General features: G+C 46.0%; 6 protein-coding genes across 6 annotated transcripts; 3 read left to right on the top strand and 3 right to left on the bottom strand.

The window, feature by feature from the left end:
* Window positions 1-225: 225 nt before the first annotated feature.
* On the top strand, window positions 226-4,864 carry AO090103000356 (uncharacterized protein; the record flags this gene model as incomplete). The annotated part of the gene is made up of 5 exons (XM_023233317.1): window positions 226-435; window positions 584-3,459; window positions 3,516-3,962; window positions 4,021-4,134; window positions 4,201-4,864. The coding sequence occupies 5 exons, from the start codon at window positions 226-228 to the stop codon at window positions 4,862-4,864; spliced, it is 4,311 nt and encodes a 1,436-aa protein (XP_023093927.1).
* Window positions 4,865-7,559: 2,695 nt separating this feature from the next.
* AO090103000359 (SDR family oxidoreductase) lies at window positions 7,560-8,573 on the top strand (the record flags this gene model as incomplete). The annotated part of the gene is made up of 5 exons (XM_001826875.1): window positions 7,560-7,635; window positions 7,704-7,762; window positions 7,819-8,193; window positions 8,239-8,436; window positions 8,490-8,573. 5 exons carry the CDS (start codon window positions 7,560-7,562, stop codon window positions 8,571-8,573), a joined length of 792 nt encoding a protein of 263 aa, XP_001826927.1.
* Window positions 8,574-9,559: 986 nt separating this feature from the next.
* Window positions 9,560-10,701, top strand: AO090103000360 (uncharacterized protein; the record flags this gene model as incomplete). The annotated part of the gene is made up of 3 exons (XM_001826876.3): window positions 9,560-9,720; window positions 9,779-10,012; window positions 10,122-10,701. The coding sequence occupies 3 exons, from the start codon at window positions 9,560-9,562 to the stop codon at window positions 10,699-10,701; spliced, it is 975 nt and encodes a 324-aa protein (XP_001826928.1).
* A 1,540-nt stretch (window positions 10,702-12,241) lies between these two features.
* Window positions 12,242-14,224, bottom strand: AO090103000361 (flavin-containing monooxygenase; the record flags this gene model as incomplete). Its single annotated transcript, XM_023233316.1, has 11 exons — window positions 12,242-12,315; window positions 12,380-12,590; window positions 12,694-12,951; window positions 13,030-13,138; window positions 13,200-13,290; window positions 13,315-13,463; window positions 13,515-13,583; window positions 13,631-13,880; window positions 13,935-13,948; window positions 14,005-14,166; window positions 14,199-14,224. The coding sequence occupies 11 exons, from the start codon at window positions 14,222-14,224 to the stop codon at window positions 12,242-12,244; spliced, it is 1,413 nt and encodes a 470-aa protein (XP_023093928.1).
* A 1,220-nt stretch (window positions 14,225-15,444) lies between these two features.
* AO090103000362 (DUF3140 domain-containing protein) lies at window positions 15,445-15,899 on the bottom strand (the record flags this gene model as incomplete). The annotated part of the gene is made up of 2 exons (XM_023233315.1): window positions 15,445-15,820; window positions 15,871-15,899. 2 exons carry the CDS (start codon window positions 15,897-15,899, stop codon window positions 15,445-15,447), a joined length of 405 nt encoding a protein of 134 aa, XP_023093929.1.
* Window positions 15,900-16,343: 444 nt separating this feature from the next.
* AO090103000363 (terpene synthase family protein) lies at window positions 16,344-17,697 on the bottom strand (the record flags this gene model as incomplete). The annotated part of the gene is made up of 4 exons (XM_023233314.1): window positions 16,344-16,770; window positions 16,825-17,084; window positions 17,125-17,153; window positions 17,217-17,697. 4 exons carry the CDS (start codon window positions 17,695-17,697, stop codon window positions 16,344-16,346), a joined length of 1,197 nt encoding a protein of 398 aa, XP_023093930.1.
* Window positions 17,698-17,719: the final 22 nt, after the last annotated feature.

The raw sequence follows: 17,719 nt of genomic DNA, 5'->3' as shown, positions 1-17,719 counted from the left end.
CGTTAGTCCACCAGAACCCGCAATTTATTGATTTCATGCATTGCTTTTTGCTGTCTTTCTGCTTAAGTTGAGACTGCCCCACTCGGCGCCTGCTAGCAAAATCGTTTATTTGATCTGAAATGTCTTTTCTTTCTTGAGCTTCTAACCTTGATTATTTCTTTCGTCCTCCTGATCTGTTGACGACCATACTGATTACTATATTGTACCCGTCCATGATTCGATACAATGCCGCCGCCGATATGTAACGATCATCTGTTCGGGCCCGTGGTCAGTGGTTGTTCAGGGAGAACATTTGACTTTACTAGGACCTTTGAGGACATATTCTTATCGCTGGTCCCCAATACTCTTTTTCTGATCACTGCCCTGGTTCGCATAGGATACTTGGTACGGCAGGTCCGGGTGGCCAATGGCCTATTATGTCAACTTCTCAAACTGGTGAGTTCAGATCATCCATGGCTCCAACTCGCTGTCAGCTTGAAATCTGACACCAAGTTTTGCCTAGGGCCTCGTGCTGTGGCTGCTGTCTCTGGACCTCGCACGTGCCATCTTGCTGACTACCAAGCTGGATGAGACAATCCACAAGCTGACTACGGCTAGAACAGCGATGACTGTTGTCAGTGCGGCAGCGATGATTCCTCTTTCTTTTCTGGAGCACACAAGGTCGCCGCGGCCGTCTGACCTACTGACGATCTTCCTAGTGCTAACAATTCTGTGTGATATCGTATTGACTCGGACATCCTGGTTGGCCGGTAGTCAGTCTTGGCAAATAGGTGATGCATGCATCCAGACGGCAGCAGTAGTAGTAAAGTGCATCATCCTTGCGGTGGAATCGAAAAGTAAGGACAACTGCATAATGAATCACTCTGGAGTGGAGCACAGTCCGGAGGAGACCAGCGGTCTCTTGTCTCTGGCATTCTTTTCTTGGCTCAACCCTCTCTTTTTGCAGGGATACCGAGAAAATCTCCGGGTAGACAGTTTGTACGCTCTCGATGAAAAGCTGAAAGCAAAGACTATGTTCTCCAACCTTGCCACAGCACTCAATGGTATGCCATTTCCTCGGGGTTTCGCGAGGACACTCGCAAAGGAGTTGATCGGTCCATTTCTTCTCCCGGTGGCTCCTCGGCTAGCGATGTTAGGATTCACATTCTCTCAGCCCTTCTTCATCAATGCATTGGTGGCAAACATTGCAGAATCCAACAGCGTCTCCGCGGTGAACGATGGCTATGGACTGATTGGTGCTTGCGTTTTAATCTACGGGGGCATTGCGCTGTCCACTTCCTTGTATTCATATTACTCCCTGAGAGCCTTGCACATGCTTCGTGCATGTTTAGTTTCTGTCATCTACCAGAAGATGTTGGAATCGGACACAAATACGCTGGACAACGGTACAACAGTCACACTGATGAGTACCGACATTGAGCGCATAATGACCGGGTGGATGGATATTCACTCCGTCTGGGCGAGTGTGATTGAAATTGCGCTTGGCTGCTATCTTCTCCATTCGCAGCTAGGCATGGCATTCCTTTCCCCAATTATTGTGATACTAGTTTGCTTTTCAGGCATGGCTTGTGTCAGTGCTAAAGCTGGGAACAGCCAGTCGGCGTGGATGGAGAAGATTGAGAACCGGGTTTCCATGATTACAACGCTCCTGGCTAACATAAAGCCCTGTAAGATCTCCAGAATGGCCTCAGAGTTCGCCCACATCCTCCAAACTGCACGTGACGAGGAGATCCAGGTTGGAAGCCACTTTCGCTGGCTTCAAGTAATCGCCGCGACACTTGCATACACTCCCATGTGTCTTTCGCCGGTTGTTGCCTTTGCTTTTGCCGGTCAGCACTTGAATGTCGCGGGCTTCTTCACTTCCCTGTCATTCTTGACCCTCGTCACCTCGCCTCTCACGGCTATTTTCCAACAAATTCCTGGCGTCATCGCAGGCTTTACGTGTCTCTCCCGTATCCTCCTGTTTCTCGAGGGGGGCATTAGATCCGATCGCCGGACCGTTTTCAGACTACAAGATAATCAAAAGCCCGCGGCTTCCTCTGCTCCGTCTGCTGCCCTTGTATCTGTCACCAACGGCCATTTTGGCTGGACGCAAACGCATTCTGTGCTCCGAAACATCAACGTTAATGTTCCACGAGGCCAGCTCACCGTCGTGGTTGGTCCTGTAGCCTGTGGAAAGTCAACCCTCTGCAAGGCAATTCTCGGCGAAGTGCCCTTTGTGGAAGGAGAAGTCCTATTGACTTCTCGCATCCCGTCGGTTGGGTATTGTGCCCAGACTCCATTTTTATCCAACCTCAGCATCCGGGACAACATCATTGGGTTTTCCCCCTTCCACCCAGGGAAATATCAAGAGATCATTACGGCCACAGCTCTTGGTCCAGATATAGCAATGCTACCAGCAGGGCATGACACTATTGTTGGCAGCTGCGGGGCCATGCTAAGTGGTGGGCAGAAGCAGCGAGTGTCCTTAGCTCGTGCGCTATACCAGGAGACTCCTCTGCTACTCCTTGACGACACCCTTACCGGACTCGACCAGGCTACAGAAGCCGAGGTATTCGCCCGCGTTCTTGGTGCAGAAGGGCTTATACGCCGGCGAGGAACGACTGTCATTCTATTCACCAGTTCCTGGCGGTATCTGTCGTCAGCGGATTATATCATTACGGTCGGAAAGGATGGTACTATACGTGAACCCGGCCACGAGACGGAGCTTCTTGAGCAGAAGGACGAGCTTTTTAATCCTGAGAAGAATACAGAAACAGCTTTCCCAGCCAGTACAGATAGCAACGCCTCAGTTACACAGCAGAGTCACAATATGGTGGTCAAAGGCAAGGCAAGCCAAAACCTCCACGTTCGGGCCAGCCAAGTAAGAGATCTTGATGTGTATAAAAACTACTTTGGCACGATACGCACAGCTGTCTTGGTAACCTTCGCGCTATCCTGTACATTGTTTGGGTTCGGTGGTAGCTTTCCCACCGTTTGGATTAGCTTTTGGTCCTCGAACTCCTACAACGCCCCGAACTCCTACAACGCCCCGAACGCGTTCTATATTGGCATTTACAGCCTTCTGAGCTTCCTCCAGCTTCTTGGCTTTTTCTTGGCCGCTCTTATGGCCCTGGGCCCTATGGTTACAGACGCAGGATCAAAGCTTCACTCTAATGCCCTCACAACAGTCATTCGCGCCCCATTGCGCTTCTTTACTGACACTGACACTGGGGCTATCACCAGCCTGTTCTCACAAGACATAACTATCATTGACGGTGAGCTTCCTGAACGCTTGTTCAATATCACAGCCGGCCTTTGTGGTATTATAGGGGCGGCGTGTGTGATTGCTGTCGCCTCTCCGTGGCTGGCCCTGGTGTACCCGGTATTAGTGATAATATTTTGGATCGTCCAGCGACTGTATCTCAGAACCTCGAAACAATTAAGATTTTTAGACCTCGAGGCCAAAGGCCCCTTATAGTAAGTAATCACTCTTCGATCATATCTCTTCAAAGGCCATTAACACAATCACAAAGTGCCAACTTCATGGAGACAACCCAGGGCATAACAACGATCCGGGCCTTCGGGTGGACCACTCAGAAGCTTGAACATAATCACTATCTGCTCGATCAGTCACAGCGTCCATCCTATCTTCTTGGAGTGATCCAGTTCTGGTTACTTCTGACAGCGAATCTTATCACAACCGGTATCGCAACCTCATTGACAGTGCTCGCCACACAGCTCCGAACAGATCCTGGATTTACTGGTGCCTCTGCCGTGACCCTCATGACGTTTAGTGGGCTTGTCACTATCTTCATCCGAGATTATACCGCTTTCGAGACCTCACTTGGAGCTGTGAGCCGTCTGAAAACTCTGAGTGATAATGTCAAGGCAGAGGCCCGGGAAGGGGAAGATCTCCACCCAGACGAGCAATGGCCCAAAAAGGGCAGCATTGAAATCGAGAGACTTTCGGCTTCCTACGAGTAGGTTGAATTCCTGTCCCGCGCCCACGGATTTCGGTCATATTAACCTTCTACACAGTGATGTTCCTGTGGACCATCCATCGGGCGAATCACACCCCAACCTTATATTGAAAGATCTCAGCCTCACAATCGCTCCCGGCGAAAAAATTGCAATCTGCGGACGCACCGGGAGGTATATTCTTCCCAGCTAAAACCCTTCCTTGCACGTCAATTACTAATCTATCTCTGACTCACCCAGTGGCAAGTCGTCTCTTGTCCTTCTACTGCTCCGTCTCCTAGATCCAATATATAGTCCATCCGCAAAGCTCACAATTGACGACATACCAATCCAGCATGTTGACCGTTCAACTTTACGTGAACGTATCATCGGAGTGCCACAAGATGCAGTATTCCTCCCCAACGGCAACACTGTGAAGGATAATCTCGACCCATCAGGCCTAGCCACTGAAGATGAATGTCTCTCGGTGCTTAGTACAGTCAACCTGGACGGATTGGCTAATGGGTCACATGGTCTCCATACACCCCTAACGACGAATCACCTCAGTGGCGGGCAGAAAAAGCTATTCGGCTTGGGGCGCGCAATCCTACGTCGTATCATAAGGGATCGAGCTACAACAGATACAGAGAGTCATGGGGGCATATTGATACTTGATGAAATTAGCAGTGGAGTTGATGCGGCCACTGAGAGAACCATGCATGAGATAATTTCCCATCAGTTTGAGGACTACACGGTTCTCGAGGTGGTGCACGGGCTGGATATCGTGCCACACTTCTTTGACCGCGTAATCGTTATAGAAAACGGTTCCATTGTGGAGAGTGGGTCCCCAGCAGAGCTGCTTCAGAGGCCAAGCAGTTGGTTCAAGCAGCTTCTTCTCATGAATAGCGCCTGTGATCAGCCATAACCTATTGTTTATCGTCAGCCCACATGTCGATGTGTTCATGTCCCGATCGAGAGCTAATCCGAAAGCAAGAATATTAGTGTATAGCTGACGAGGAAGGATCGATCCGTTGCTTGAGTGTTTTACAATATGAGATCATGTACACGGTGCTCAACCAAATCCCTTCATGACATATATACCGCATATTTCACAGATTATCGAAAGTGCTGGGAGGGATTTCCTTGAGCTTCCCTCCAGACGAATAGATGAACACATTATTTGAAAACTCGACACGGTTTGTGGTCATTGTTTAGTGGTGGAAGGCTTGGAACTGGTCATACAGATCTGCAAATGATTGAATTTGCCTCTTGTCACTCTTCACCGCTAAGACCTTAGTTAATGAACGCCTACCAACGGTATTGACATCGTATTGTAAAATACAAGCAAGGAGTCACACTCAATACTCAGCCACGGCAATATAGGGGGATCCTGTGATGAGTCGAATTCTTCAATCGCCCCTTTAAGTCAGTGATAATTCATGCCTCTCAATTGTATAAATAGAGCCAGAGTGCTAGAGCGTGTTCGTCCAACAAGTGTCATTATCGTTCCATTCCTGTATTTTCACTTACAATAAATCTCCCTTTCCTGCCACTTCACTCCTGAACGTCATGAAGGCTGCTGTCGTACCGTTTCTTGCGTTCATTGTCGCCTGTGCAGCGAATCCTGTGCTCTCTCAGCGGCAGGACCAGTGTTCTGCTATCGCCGAGCAATGCAATGCGAAGGTTAGCGATAAACTATCGATTATGACATCCTTTCATTCGGTGCTGAATATTATGGGCATCCAAATATAGGAAACAGAATGTCGAGCGCAGCACGTAGATACTTTATGCCCTGTCGATGTTGCTCGATTTTGTCCTTGCTATCATGTAAGTTGTTCTAGCATGACGTTCTACCGTTCATTTAGCTAACAGGCCATAGGTTGCCAAGGACTGCATAGTAAGCTTTTTAATCAAAACCGGGTCTTGTTCATAACTAATGGTAATCTCTTACAGAAGGATGCCGGGTGCTAATAGTTGTTTACCCAGTATTCTGAGGAAGCTGCAACTGGCATGGTTATATTCAATGGGGCTTAGAACAGAGTAAGACGACGCTTTCTACCTATCGAAAGATTATATAGCGTCTGCCAATACGTATAAAATATACTCTCTATATCGAAGAAACTATTTTTAAGGAACTGTCTCTTTCAAAGTTATACTTCTCCTTTGTCTGATTTATGACTTTCTTCTTTGTCAATTTATCTTTTATCTACTGTATTCTATCTATAATAGAGTCTGTATTTGGCTTGGAAGAGAGGTAAATAGAAACTTGTACTATCTAATACTTTGATAATTACTGAAAAATAGCCATTACTATAGCGGCTGTGCCTTGGTTCAGGCCTTTATTTTGGTTGGGGTTGGGGGTTAGTACTATGTACCAATGTATGTAGATAGCTTGGTAATTTTACCTTCTAATTTGTATAGGTAGCTCTCTGGCACAGTAAATATGCGGTTTCTTGATGTAAAGATATACTTTTTATAGATTGTTTAGTATTTAATATAAAAATGTTCTCTTTCCAGAGACTGTTAGAGCTACTAGATATTTAATAAATAGATATAATTCTACTACCACTATATTTTACCTTCTAGCCACAGTAGTAGGAACAGGCGTTGGTACTTCTTCCTTTAAGTCAATATACCCTGGATAGATTAAGAGCTTTAGATTGTCTTTTAAAGTAATGATATCGGGATCTGGTTCTTTTTCAGTGTTAGTACCCTCTCTTGACTGTTATCCCACTTGTCCGTACAATACCATTTTTTACAGCAGGCTATCCTATATAGTGGAAGGTAATACTTTAGACTCATTAGTATAATGCCTAGGCCATATGCCATAAGTCGGTAACTGCATCGCACATCCTATCCTCACAATGGGGATATTTCCGGCGAGATTGAGTATTGCAAATTTTCTATCAGATACAATTCTTTTTGTCACATCCTTGCCCTCTGCCAGGACAATGGACATAATTGGGTTATACCCGCCTGCCGTATCCTGGGAGAAAATGGAGTCTTCAGCATTGGTGGTCCGGTTGATCTGAGTATGGGAAGCATAAACTTGTCCATGAGTGTATGGATTGGCTTCTGAAGTAGCTAAGCTATCATTATCTGCAGTATTAGCTCAGTTCAAAGGGTGGTATTACTCCAGACCATGGGCTTTGATTTAGCCAATCAAAGAAGATGGAATATATGCAACGAAGTGCAAGGAGAGCATCGAATCTGCTTGTAGATCAACTAGGCGACTTTAAGATGCCTGAGACAGAGATTCCTTTGCTTTGCTTTTCCCTTTTCACTACTTGGCAATCTTCATGATAGCGTGGTCTCTATCGCACCATTTTCTAGCTTCTGTGTAGGATGCATGGTTTTCTCACTTCAGTTAGTCTGAGTCTTATATTGTTACTGTATTCAGTAGGAGAAAGCTCCAGAACTTCATGTTTTCCTTCTATACCATGCTAAACTAATAAGAAAGATGCTTTGCTAGTAGTTGATATCCCGGAGAATCTCCGATGCGGGGATTGAAGTATCTGCGGGGTTGCCCGAAGCCATGTCCAGACATTAAAAGAGAACCCACATTCTTACAGTTATCTTAAACCTGGATAGTGTGGTATACTCTGTACATATACATAGAAATGGTTCTCGCACAGCCGGAAAACAAGCATGTATTGAAGGCTTTTGACCTTTCAGGCAAAGTCGCCGCCGTGACTGGTAGGTTCTGTTATATGAACAGTACTACACTTAACGTTCGCTCAGTAACTTACCCAGTATTCCTTCAGGTGGCGCCCGTGGTATTGGTCTAGAAGTCTCAATAGCATTAGCAGAAGCCGGAGCCGATGTAAGTCTTGACCCTACAGTTGCTCCATATGAACAAGCGACTAAGCTATAACCAAGGTCGCTCTGATCTATAACTCATCCAAGACAGCCGAAACACTTGCAACCGAGGTAGCAACCAAGCACAACGTCAAAGCAGCAGCGTACCAAGCCGACGTGGCGAACCAAGAAGACATCGAAAAGGCAATCAAGCAAATCGCTGCCGACTTTGGGAAATTAGACATCATTGTCGCGAACTCAGGAATCTGTTCCAATGTTCCTGCAGAGGATTATACTGCAGAACAATGGCATAATATTACCAAGGTTAACTTGGACGGTGCATTTTATACTGCCCAGGCTGCAGCACGGATTTTCAAGGAGCAGGGACACGGGAATGTTATTTTCACAGCGTCTGTTAGTGCAACTTTGGTGAATGTGCCTCAGAAACAAGCTGCAGTAAGTGAATTCATGTATGAAGTTGTGCAGGGCTAATGATAGTAGTATAATGCCTCAAAGGCTGCGGTTGTTCAGATGGCTAAGTGTCTGTCTGTTGAATGGGTGGATTTCTGTCGTGTGAACTGTATCTCTCCTGGATTTATTGCAACGGATATTCTGGATATTCATCCCAAAGAGTGGCGCGAGAAGTGGTTCGATATGATTCCAGCGAAACGGATGGCGGAGGCTTATGAGCTTAAGGGAGTAAGTATATACCATCTTTTACGTGGGTTTTACTTGCTAATTATTGTTGATAGGCGTATGTCTTCTGTGCTTCGGACGCGTCGAGTTACATGACTGGTGCGAATATTGTCATTGATGGCGGCTATACTCTTCCTTGATAGAGTTTGTGTTGGGCAGTAATTTAATATTTCTCATCCAGAAGTTCGGCATGAAATATTGATTATATGAGGACAGTGTAGGAAATTCCCGTCGTAGATTTGCATGCGTTGGCTGGGAGTATATAGCGAACCTTTTTGATATTTTTTGAAATACTTTTCTTCTCTCCTTCGGTTGACAGAATATTTGTTTACTATAACAAAACCAAAGCAGCTACAAATAATACGTAGTATATCATTCAATGTCAGGAATAAATAACAACCACTGGGTCCGTCTACATATGGCCCAATAGGAAGCTCAACGTCAGGTGAAATCCCAATCTGTAAGCCCGACACCCATAAAGACATCCACCGACCTCAGTCCTCTCCAGAGCAGAACATCACCCTCAAGAAATCGGTCATGCGTCATCCCACGGATGATGTGGCTATGCTCCGACCGTTACAAACCCGTCTGCAGCATTGCGCCAATGAAGTTGGACAATTCCATCCGATATCGCGGGTAAGCGCCGACTACGTGGCTGCCATGCGATCCACTCAACACCAATCGCTTGAAACCTTCTCTGATGTGTCACCGTCTAAACACGAGGAGTTCACTCGCCTATCAGAAGAGTGATCAGAGACAGGCACACCGGGATCTTCCAATCTGATATGCCCAAAGTGCGGGGCGATTTTCAGTGCAGATAATGCGGCCCCAACTTTCTCTTTGTTAGCGGTCAACGCACTGGTTTCATCAACTCGTGCGATGGTGGTCACTGGTGTCCTATTTTTGCCTGCGTAGTGCTGCTTTTTTCGCTCATGCGATTTGCCGTGAGGCTTTTATCTTGACTGGCTTTCCCCTGTTTGTGTTACGGCTGCTTGCATGGAAGACGTAGCTTTCGACAAGTGATAAAAGAGGGGTTGACTCTCTTTTCGTCCTTTTTTTATTTTATTTCTTTGAATAGACATCATTATTATTATCTGATTTCTCCTCAAAACCGTGACAAAGAAAGATGTCAGGCCGAAACATCAACCTCCTAAGCCTAGATGGCGGAGGCGTGCGAGGTCTCTCCTCGCTTATCGTCCTCAAAGAGATCATGGAATCCATAGACCGCGAGAATCCCCCCAAGCCATGCGACTACTTCGATTTGATAGGAGGCAGCGGATCGGGTGGGTTTGTTTGCCATTCAGGCTGTGACCTGACAATATATGAATACTCACCAATATCGCAGGTTAATAGCGATCATGCTCGGGCGCCTGGAAATGGACATTGACCAGTGCATCCATGCTTACAAGCTACTATCCAAGAATGTGTTCTCCCAAAAGAGACTCCTACCCATCGGTAGCAATCTGCGCAGTCGCGCGAAATATGACATCAAGAAGGTGGAATTGGCGTTGCGGAAGATCCTGCGAGAACTGAGTTATGAGAAGGATACTCTTCTGAGGGAGGAGGCGGGGTGTAAGGTGTAAGTGTTCTTTTTTATTCTTGCTCTTGTTGTTTATGTTGGTGGTGCTGTTTCCTTGGTTGTGGGGTGTCGCTCCGGAGGAAGGTATTTGGACTAATTGCATGAGTAGATTTGTTTGTGCCACCGATGATACAAATCGGAGACTTGTCCACTTGACAAGTTACCCGAGTAAATACTGCTCAAATGAGCTTTTCAAGTCTGCGAAGGTCTATGAAGCCGGTGCGGCTTCTTTCGCTCACTCGCCTCTTTTCGACTCTGTTAAGATCGGGCCCAGTGGGCGGCGGTTCCACGATAGTAGCTTAGAAGCGAACAATCCGATGAGAGAGGTGTGGATCGAGGCCAGAGGTGTGTGGCCAGCGGGGGCCTTGGAGAATCAATTGAAATGCATGGTTTCGATTGGAACCGGGGAACCGTCAATCAAGCGGTCTCGCAGACGACTGTTTGGTTTGGTCAAAGGGGCTGATGTGGATGCTGTGGACCCAGAAATTGATACGAATCGGTTCATTCAGGAACATACCGAACTGGATGATGAGAACCGGTTGTTTCGGTTCGATGTTCCTAATGGGCTGGGGGAGATTGATCTGGATAGTATTGAGGAGATGGAGACCATTGTTGATGCCACTCAGGATTATCTTGAGAAGGAGCTTGTGTATAAGCAGATACGGAGGTGCGGGAGGGCACTTGCTTGATTTCACAGTCTAGGGTGATGTGATCATGGTTTGTTTGGAGGCTCTCTGCTTTAGGTTGGTTCTTTGCGTTCTGGTCGGCTTTTTTGGATTTATTTGATGAGTATATCTAAGTTTAGTCTCTTCAATAAAGAGATTTGACGGAAGCTATGGATAAGAGTATCTATGGAGTTTTGATTAGCATATTTTTCTGTTCAACAGTATCTTATCAAGGATAAGAGATACCTCTATAATCTTTTCCACCATTCTTCTCGGCTTATTAACAACAACCTTCCCTCGTTCTAAAAATGTCATTCATTGCCCTGAGATGACGTGCAATCTCAGCACTAAAGATCAATGTTTTTTTGCTAGTTAATCCCTGCGTACTACAGCGAATCAGAAGAACACACTCGGCCCGACAATAAGACCGACAAACAAATTACTTCTATCACTCAATCCAGCCACTTGAATAATTACTACTTCAAGTTTCGTTCAATATACGTGACCACCAAAAAGGAGCTTCACTCTTACCTCTATCAGCCACATCAGTACTCAAAGACAATAGTCTTAGCAGAGGTACAGTACCGCAATTTACCTGTCATTTCGTTTATTGCACTAGTAACAACGTCCAGAAAACCACATAAAGCATAGATGGATAACCACTTAGAGAAAGGGGGAGAGTCAACTCCTAAAATAAACACCACCAGACGTGCTCTCGAATGCATGGTACTTTTTTCGATACTTACTTATATCCGACTGGTTATTGAGGATTGGTTCCGTTTTAAGGAGGCCTATCCGTTCCCTTACAACGCCTGGTGGGTTGTGTTTCAGTTCATCATCCTGTATCTGTATCTCGCGTATAGGTGATCAAGAGGATATTTATTCGCACGTTGTTAAATGTGGCTTAAGGAAGTTACAATAGCAGCCATCCACTTTGAGGTTTTCTAATCATCACATACCCAACACCATATGTTACCGACTCAATAACGACAAAGCTGTCGACAGAAGATCTTAAATCATAATTCTTCATATCTATTCTTGAACTGCTAAAGACGGAGAGAAAGATCATCGCGCATAGCTATAGTGAAATTTCACTTCTCAAGGTTACTAATGCTTCGTATTATGCACTGTGCACTCGCGCGTTCTCTCAGCACTAGACATCAGTTTAAAGTGTGTTATTTGGCTGGGTGAAGTGCTAATCTAGGATAGATGCTTTATGCTTGAAATCTGGGTTTTTCTTAGAACGAGCGTCGAGGGGGTACTGAGTTAGGCGAGAAGATACCATCTGTATTAGAGAAATGAGCAACACAACGCAGCAATACAATGCATTACTGTAAGTAGATATAGTGAAGAGACTTTATTGGGGCTGCTCATTGCATACAGTACGTAGACTTCAAAATAGAATCCAGAAAAAAAGCATTTCGTAGCTTGGTATAGACCTATTCAGTACATCACCAGCGAAACATCAATATAGTATCATGCTAATGTTGGAAGCCACAATATGATGCCTGAACTACTTCAAATAGAAAATCAGATCAGCGCCGGGCTGTCTCTCAAAAGCCAATCATCCATTACCCATAAATCTGAACGGGTTAGAGGTATTATATTGGATCTCAAAATGCTCGGGGCGGAGTTTTTCTATACATGCTATATAGACCGTTAGCAGGACTTTCGGGTGTTGGTGTTGAGAAGGCTAGCATACCTTTGAAATGAAGTACACTTCCTGGGTACATCGCTGTGACAGTGTTATCGGCCCCTTCGTTCCTTTTATTGTACCAGGCGTGACAGCCCTTGGACCAGACACAGCGCTTCAGGGTTTCTTGAGCGAATTTATTATAAGCATGGACCACGGAGTCTTTCACGACGACAGGTCTGGAGGAAATTAGTTCTTGTCGTGAATTCGAGGGGAAAGACTACTGAAATGCATTTGATATCCTCTGTCGCAATCTTCTCGATCCAGTCCAGCATTTAGCCAGCCGAGAAGTAGATCGCGGCAGGCAAAGAGCCATGGCCAACGGGATAGTTTGGTCCACCAAAAATAAAATAGTTAGGAACTTTTGCAGCACATGTCGCAAAGTATGCTTCTGCCGTGTCCTTCCATCCCTCATCGAGCCGGCGACTGTCGCGCCCGATTAACTCCCAGGGAGGAATGAATGAGTAGTTGAAACCCGTGGCGCAGACGATCAAGTCGAATTCTTCTTCTCCTTCGTCTGTCTCGATACCGTTTGGTGTAATGCGATTGATCTTACTAAATGCTATCCTAGAGTTGTCCTCCTAGATAGTCTCCAGATAGCCTTCGCCGGGACTAATACGTCGACACCCAATTTCGTACGTTGGTATCAGCGTCTTGACCAGTTCGGGGTTCTTGGATAGACGGCTTCGCATCACTCCCTGTACCCACTCGTAGAAGGCCTTGCTTTCCTCAGATCCTGAGATCATTGCGTTATAAACGCTATTGATACTGCAGTTGACCTCATGTTACCCGGACGTTAGGTAAAAAGCGGGCTGACGGAGAGACATACGCCCCCTCAATAGATTTCCTATACTCCAGAAACTCGTCTGGATTATCCTGGAATCGCTGCTTTTCCTCTTCTGTGTATTGGAAGTTTGTACCTATACCATCCCTCGTCAATTAACCACCGAGGTTAGGCGTAGTCCAAATAGCATGTCGAATGCAATTGACCAGCTTTGCGGCGTTAGGTTGAAGAGAAGGAATTACCTGGATTCCTGACGAGCCGTTGCCGAGGACTGCGATTTTCTTTCCCTCGTAGTTGTATTCCGGATCCCTATTAATTGAATCTATTGCTCATGCTATGCTATGGATAGATTGATCCTACCATCGAGCAGTATGGAGTAGTTTTCCTTTAAAGGTATCCAACCCCTCGATCTCTTGCCATTTCCATTGACTGTCATCGTTAGGTTATCTTCATAGCAGTAGTAGATGAAAACTTACTTCAAAACACCACTCCCATCCAGTACGATATCCGCCTCATCTTCTATAATGAGCCCACCCTGTTGCAATTGAAGTTTCCATTTCCCCTGCGTCTCACACCAAATTGCCTTGACAAGCTTCGTATTGAACTTGATGTTTTCCTTCAGATCGTACTTCTCAGCAGTGCTGACAATATACTCCTGGATCTCCTTTCCACTGGCATAGTAGCTAGACCACGCGGGATTAGGTGCAAACGGGAACTGATAACTGTCTTGTTTGAGTTAATTTTCTACTCCAGATCTTCCAGGATATGAGTGTCACATACGAACAGGAACATCACTAGAATCATCAGCAAAAAATGATCTATGCACAGCATACCAAATTGAGGTACTCACCACGCCACTCCAGGATAAATATTCTCAAACCACGTGCCACCAACTTCCGGATTCTTCTCGTAAATAGTGAGATCAAGGAAGTCTAGAGGCTTCTCGTGCTTTAATTTATACGCAATGGTTAAACCAGAGAGACCTGCTCCGATACACACCACGCGCAGCTTTCTGGGTGTGAAGGCAAAGAGGGAGGGATTGACTTTTCAGTCGTTCTGGGCTTCGCCATTGGAGATGGAGGTCTCGTTTGAGGGCATTCTGTATTAATAAGTGATGGGATATGGGTAGGGGTGGATCTAGAATTACATCTGGGGCCAGGGGTATCGGTTTCATTTTATAGGGCTATGGCCGTGAAATCACGAGTCCGTGACATGACTCGCGATTGACAGCTGCTCGCTTTTGGGATTCGGCTGTTGGCTAGTTTGTTGGAGGTTGCTAGTGGTAGTTTAGGGCATTGCGGATGTTGATTTGAATGTTGATCTACCCGGGTCAATCCGTGTTTGGTTATGTTGGCCGGTCAGTTGCGTTAGTTGTTAGCCTACGAGCAAGTGCTTGATGTAGATAATGAGAACATTTTAAGAGGGAAAAACATATAAAAACAAAAACAAAAGTCTGCGAGGCTAAGGTGACTGCCATGTGGTTCTCAGCAGTTTCTACATATGCGTCGCGAAACTGCTTAGGCTATACCATGCAATGCAATGCAATTGCTGAAGTTCCCAAGGTCTCCACTATTTCATATCTACCCCATATGCATATCCATGCTTCATGCAGCGTAGCACTGGCCTTCTCGTTAAGCATATGGAATTACGCAATTCGCTCCGACGTGCAGTAGTTGAGACGGCGGAGGCCAGTAGTCCTTAAGAAGGATTCGCCCCATGGGGCCTAACGGCTGCTAATTTATGTAAATGAGGCTAATGACCACCGTTAAGTGGAGCCACAGGAATTCGATCCGCCCGAGCCGAGATTGCGATTGTTTTACGATAGGACACTGCACGCTCTATTGATTGCCGCAATTTGGGCTTGGCAATTGTACATTGTATGCACCTCATACGAAGTAGTCCGGGGAATCCTGTATTACTTAAAATGTCCCTAGGCTGTGTTCCCACTGGTGCTCCCTTCGGAGCCCGGTTTTCGCGTCGATACTGGTTGTGTAGGCGTTTGATGGCCGCCGAAGCGTGGAAGTAACAACTCCCTTCGGTGAACCGACCATTACTCTCGATCTTACAGAGAACCACACACCAAGAGATAGTTTAGTAGTTATTGCGTCAATATTCTTGCGGTCTTGGAAATCCTACGCCGAGTCATTGCCAGAGTAAGGGTGCAACATGCGACTATGGCGGCAGACGATTTAGAAGATAATAATGTGATAACGACTATAAACGTAACGATTATTCTACATGTTTCAGATGCATACACAGCACTGCGTGCTACATATATACCCGTCTAGAATCATGACTTGAAGGGATCGTGTCCCCAGTTCTTCAACGACCGGTGGCTCTTACTGTTGGGATCCTGCTTGGCTTTCTCCTCTTGTGCCAAATGCCGCTTACAATACGACACTACCCGTCGCATGTGGTCGATGTCCTGGTCCGAGTATCCCTCTGGATCCTTGGATGGGTTGTGTTCGAGGATATCGACGATCTTGCGACCGCTGTGCTTTGTTAGTTTTTCATACAAAGATTGTAAGAGGGGTGTGAGTAGATGAGACCTTTCATGCCCAATTGTCTCTCCAGATTCACCACTCCACCCGGAAGACTGCGACTGTTCTTCTTTGAGCCAGTTGCGGAGTTCGTTTGGGGTCATGTTGACCAGGTCGTTGAATTCCCTGGATGTGAGTTAGCTCGGGATTAGGGCTGAGAGAGAAGGGCAGTGTACTCGATAACGGTGTTCTTATCTTTGACCATTGTGATTGCTATTCTAGGAGTCTTACTATTCCTTGGTGATAATAAGTAATTGCCCTTTTGCTTGTCGGGAGGAGTTTGCGATCTATTTATGTCAGAATGGAACTGACGTCATGGATGGATGGGTATAATTGAGTTCATTATGATGCTCGGGCTGCTCGGCTGTTCGTTTTAAGTGCGCCTCCCGGAAGTTAATCTGGGTTAAGGTATAGCTATGCGGTCATATGTGACAAGGGTTGGGACAGTGACCGGGATGATATCATAGCATATTTCTTCCATACTACCCAAGTACATATGACAACGATCTATCTATCAACTTTATTGATTTCGCACCAAATCGACAGTCTTTCACCTATAACCCAGCCGTGCAACCTAGGTCGATGAATATCCAGGTAGAATCGTGAATACAATGAACTAGCCCCACGGTGCGTGGAGAACATAATGCAGTCACGTAGAAATCACCCTTGCAGCCTTATCACCTCCGTAACGGCCAGATGAGATCGAGTAAAAGATCTGCCCGGCAAGACATTCAGCCAACGCCTTTACAAATCGGATCTGAGCACTGTTCAAGAGGCCGGACGATATTAGCTTTTTAAACTCCCCGGAAAACGCACACTCCGTGTCCAAAATGAAACCCCAAGGAAGCTGCTTCGCCACTACCGGAGAGACCTGGTATACCTTGCGTATCACCCCGATTGCGTTGATGAGCAGTCCGTCGGTTCGCTCGTACTCTTCCCTTTCCCTTTCGAAGGAGTAAAGATCATTCGTGAGAGAGATATGAGTCACATATATCCGGACCACATTGTTGAATACTTGTATTTCCATCTCGGAGAGGTGAATGTTACAAGCAAATAAAGCTTGTGCTATAATAAATCTAATGAATGTTATCTATCTTCTGTCAGAGTGGACATACTCCGGGTTTACGTACTCACATGCAATATCATCCGATCGAAACTCTAGATAATTTCTCAACGACTCAAAGATTGCTGGTGAGATTGACCCATACCCCTTTGTATGATTGAGCCAGGTAAATATACTAGAGAGAAGTCTCTTTCCCAAGCTCGGGTCTTCTTCAATCATTGCTGTCAAGAAACCTCCCAGCGCCTCGCGACGGCTCTGCGCGATGCCCGTCTTCGGCTCATATGTAGCGAATATAGCATCGGTGATTGTGGATCCCTTAAGATTAACCTGAATAAACAGTGCAATCAAGCACGACAATCTGACTTACAGCGTCCAACGGAGAAGTTTCCACAACATCTATTTTATCCGAATGTTAAGGCCAGATATCCTATGCATAGAAGATATGCCTATGTCGCTCACCGTCATGAAGAAAAACAAGCAGCATGGACTGACTTGATATCCCCGCGCGTACTGGACTCGCGTTTGGATACATATATGCAGCGGACTTGACTGATGTAGCTATGAGCTCTGTCTCCTTGCGCATCCTAACTTCCGATGACATGTCTTGTAGCTCCGGGGGCATTACTCCATCATCTCGAGTTTCTCGACACGAGTCCTCGTATATAGCATCTAGCAGTTCCCTGGTCATTCTTTCTGCCATTTTCCAGTGCTTTCTCTGTCTACAGCAGGGCAAGTAGCTAGGCCAATATATCGATAATTCGGAAGGGTACAAGACAATGAAGTTCGAGTAGCATCCAGGTCCGCCGACTCCTTCGTCTGGATGTTGGAGAAATTTGAAAAGGTTTGCATCGAAGGAAGTTCCAACGTCCAGTATAGGGTGGTACACATATGTGATGGGCATGAAATGTCCACTTTTGGTGCCGTCCGTGGTTGTACCCATGCTTCTGGTTTTGTGTTGCTTG

The sequence above is a fragment of the Aspergillus oryzae genome, chromosome 8 (genome assembly GCF_000184455.2).
Source record: "Aspergillus oryzae RIB40 DNA, chromosome 8".
NCBI classification, from domain to species: domain Eukaryota; kingdom Fungi; phylum Ascomycota; class Eurotiomycetes; order Eurotiales; family Aspergillaceae; genus Aspergillus; species Aspergillus oryzae.
The sequence above is the reverse complement of the archived record's forward strand: the minus strand, read 5'-3'. Positions and strand labels throughout refer to the sequence as shown.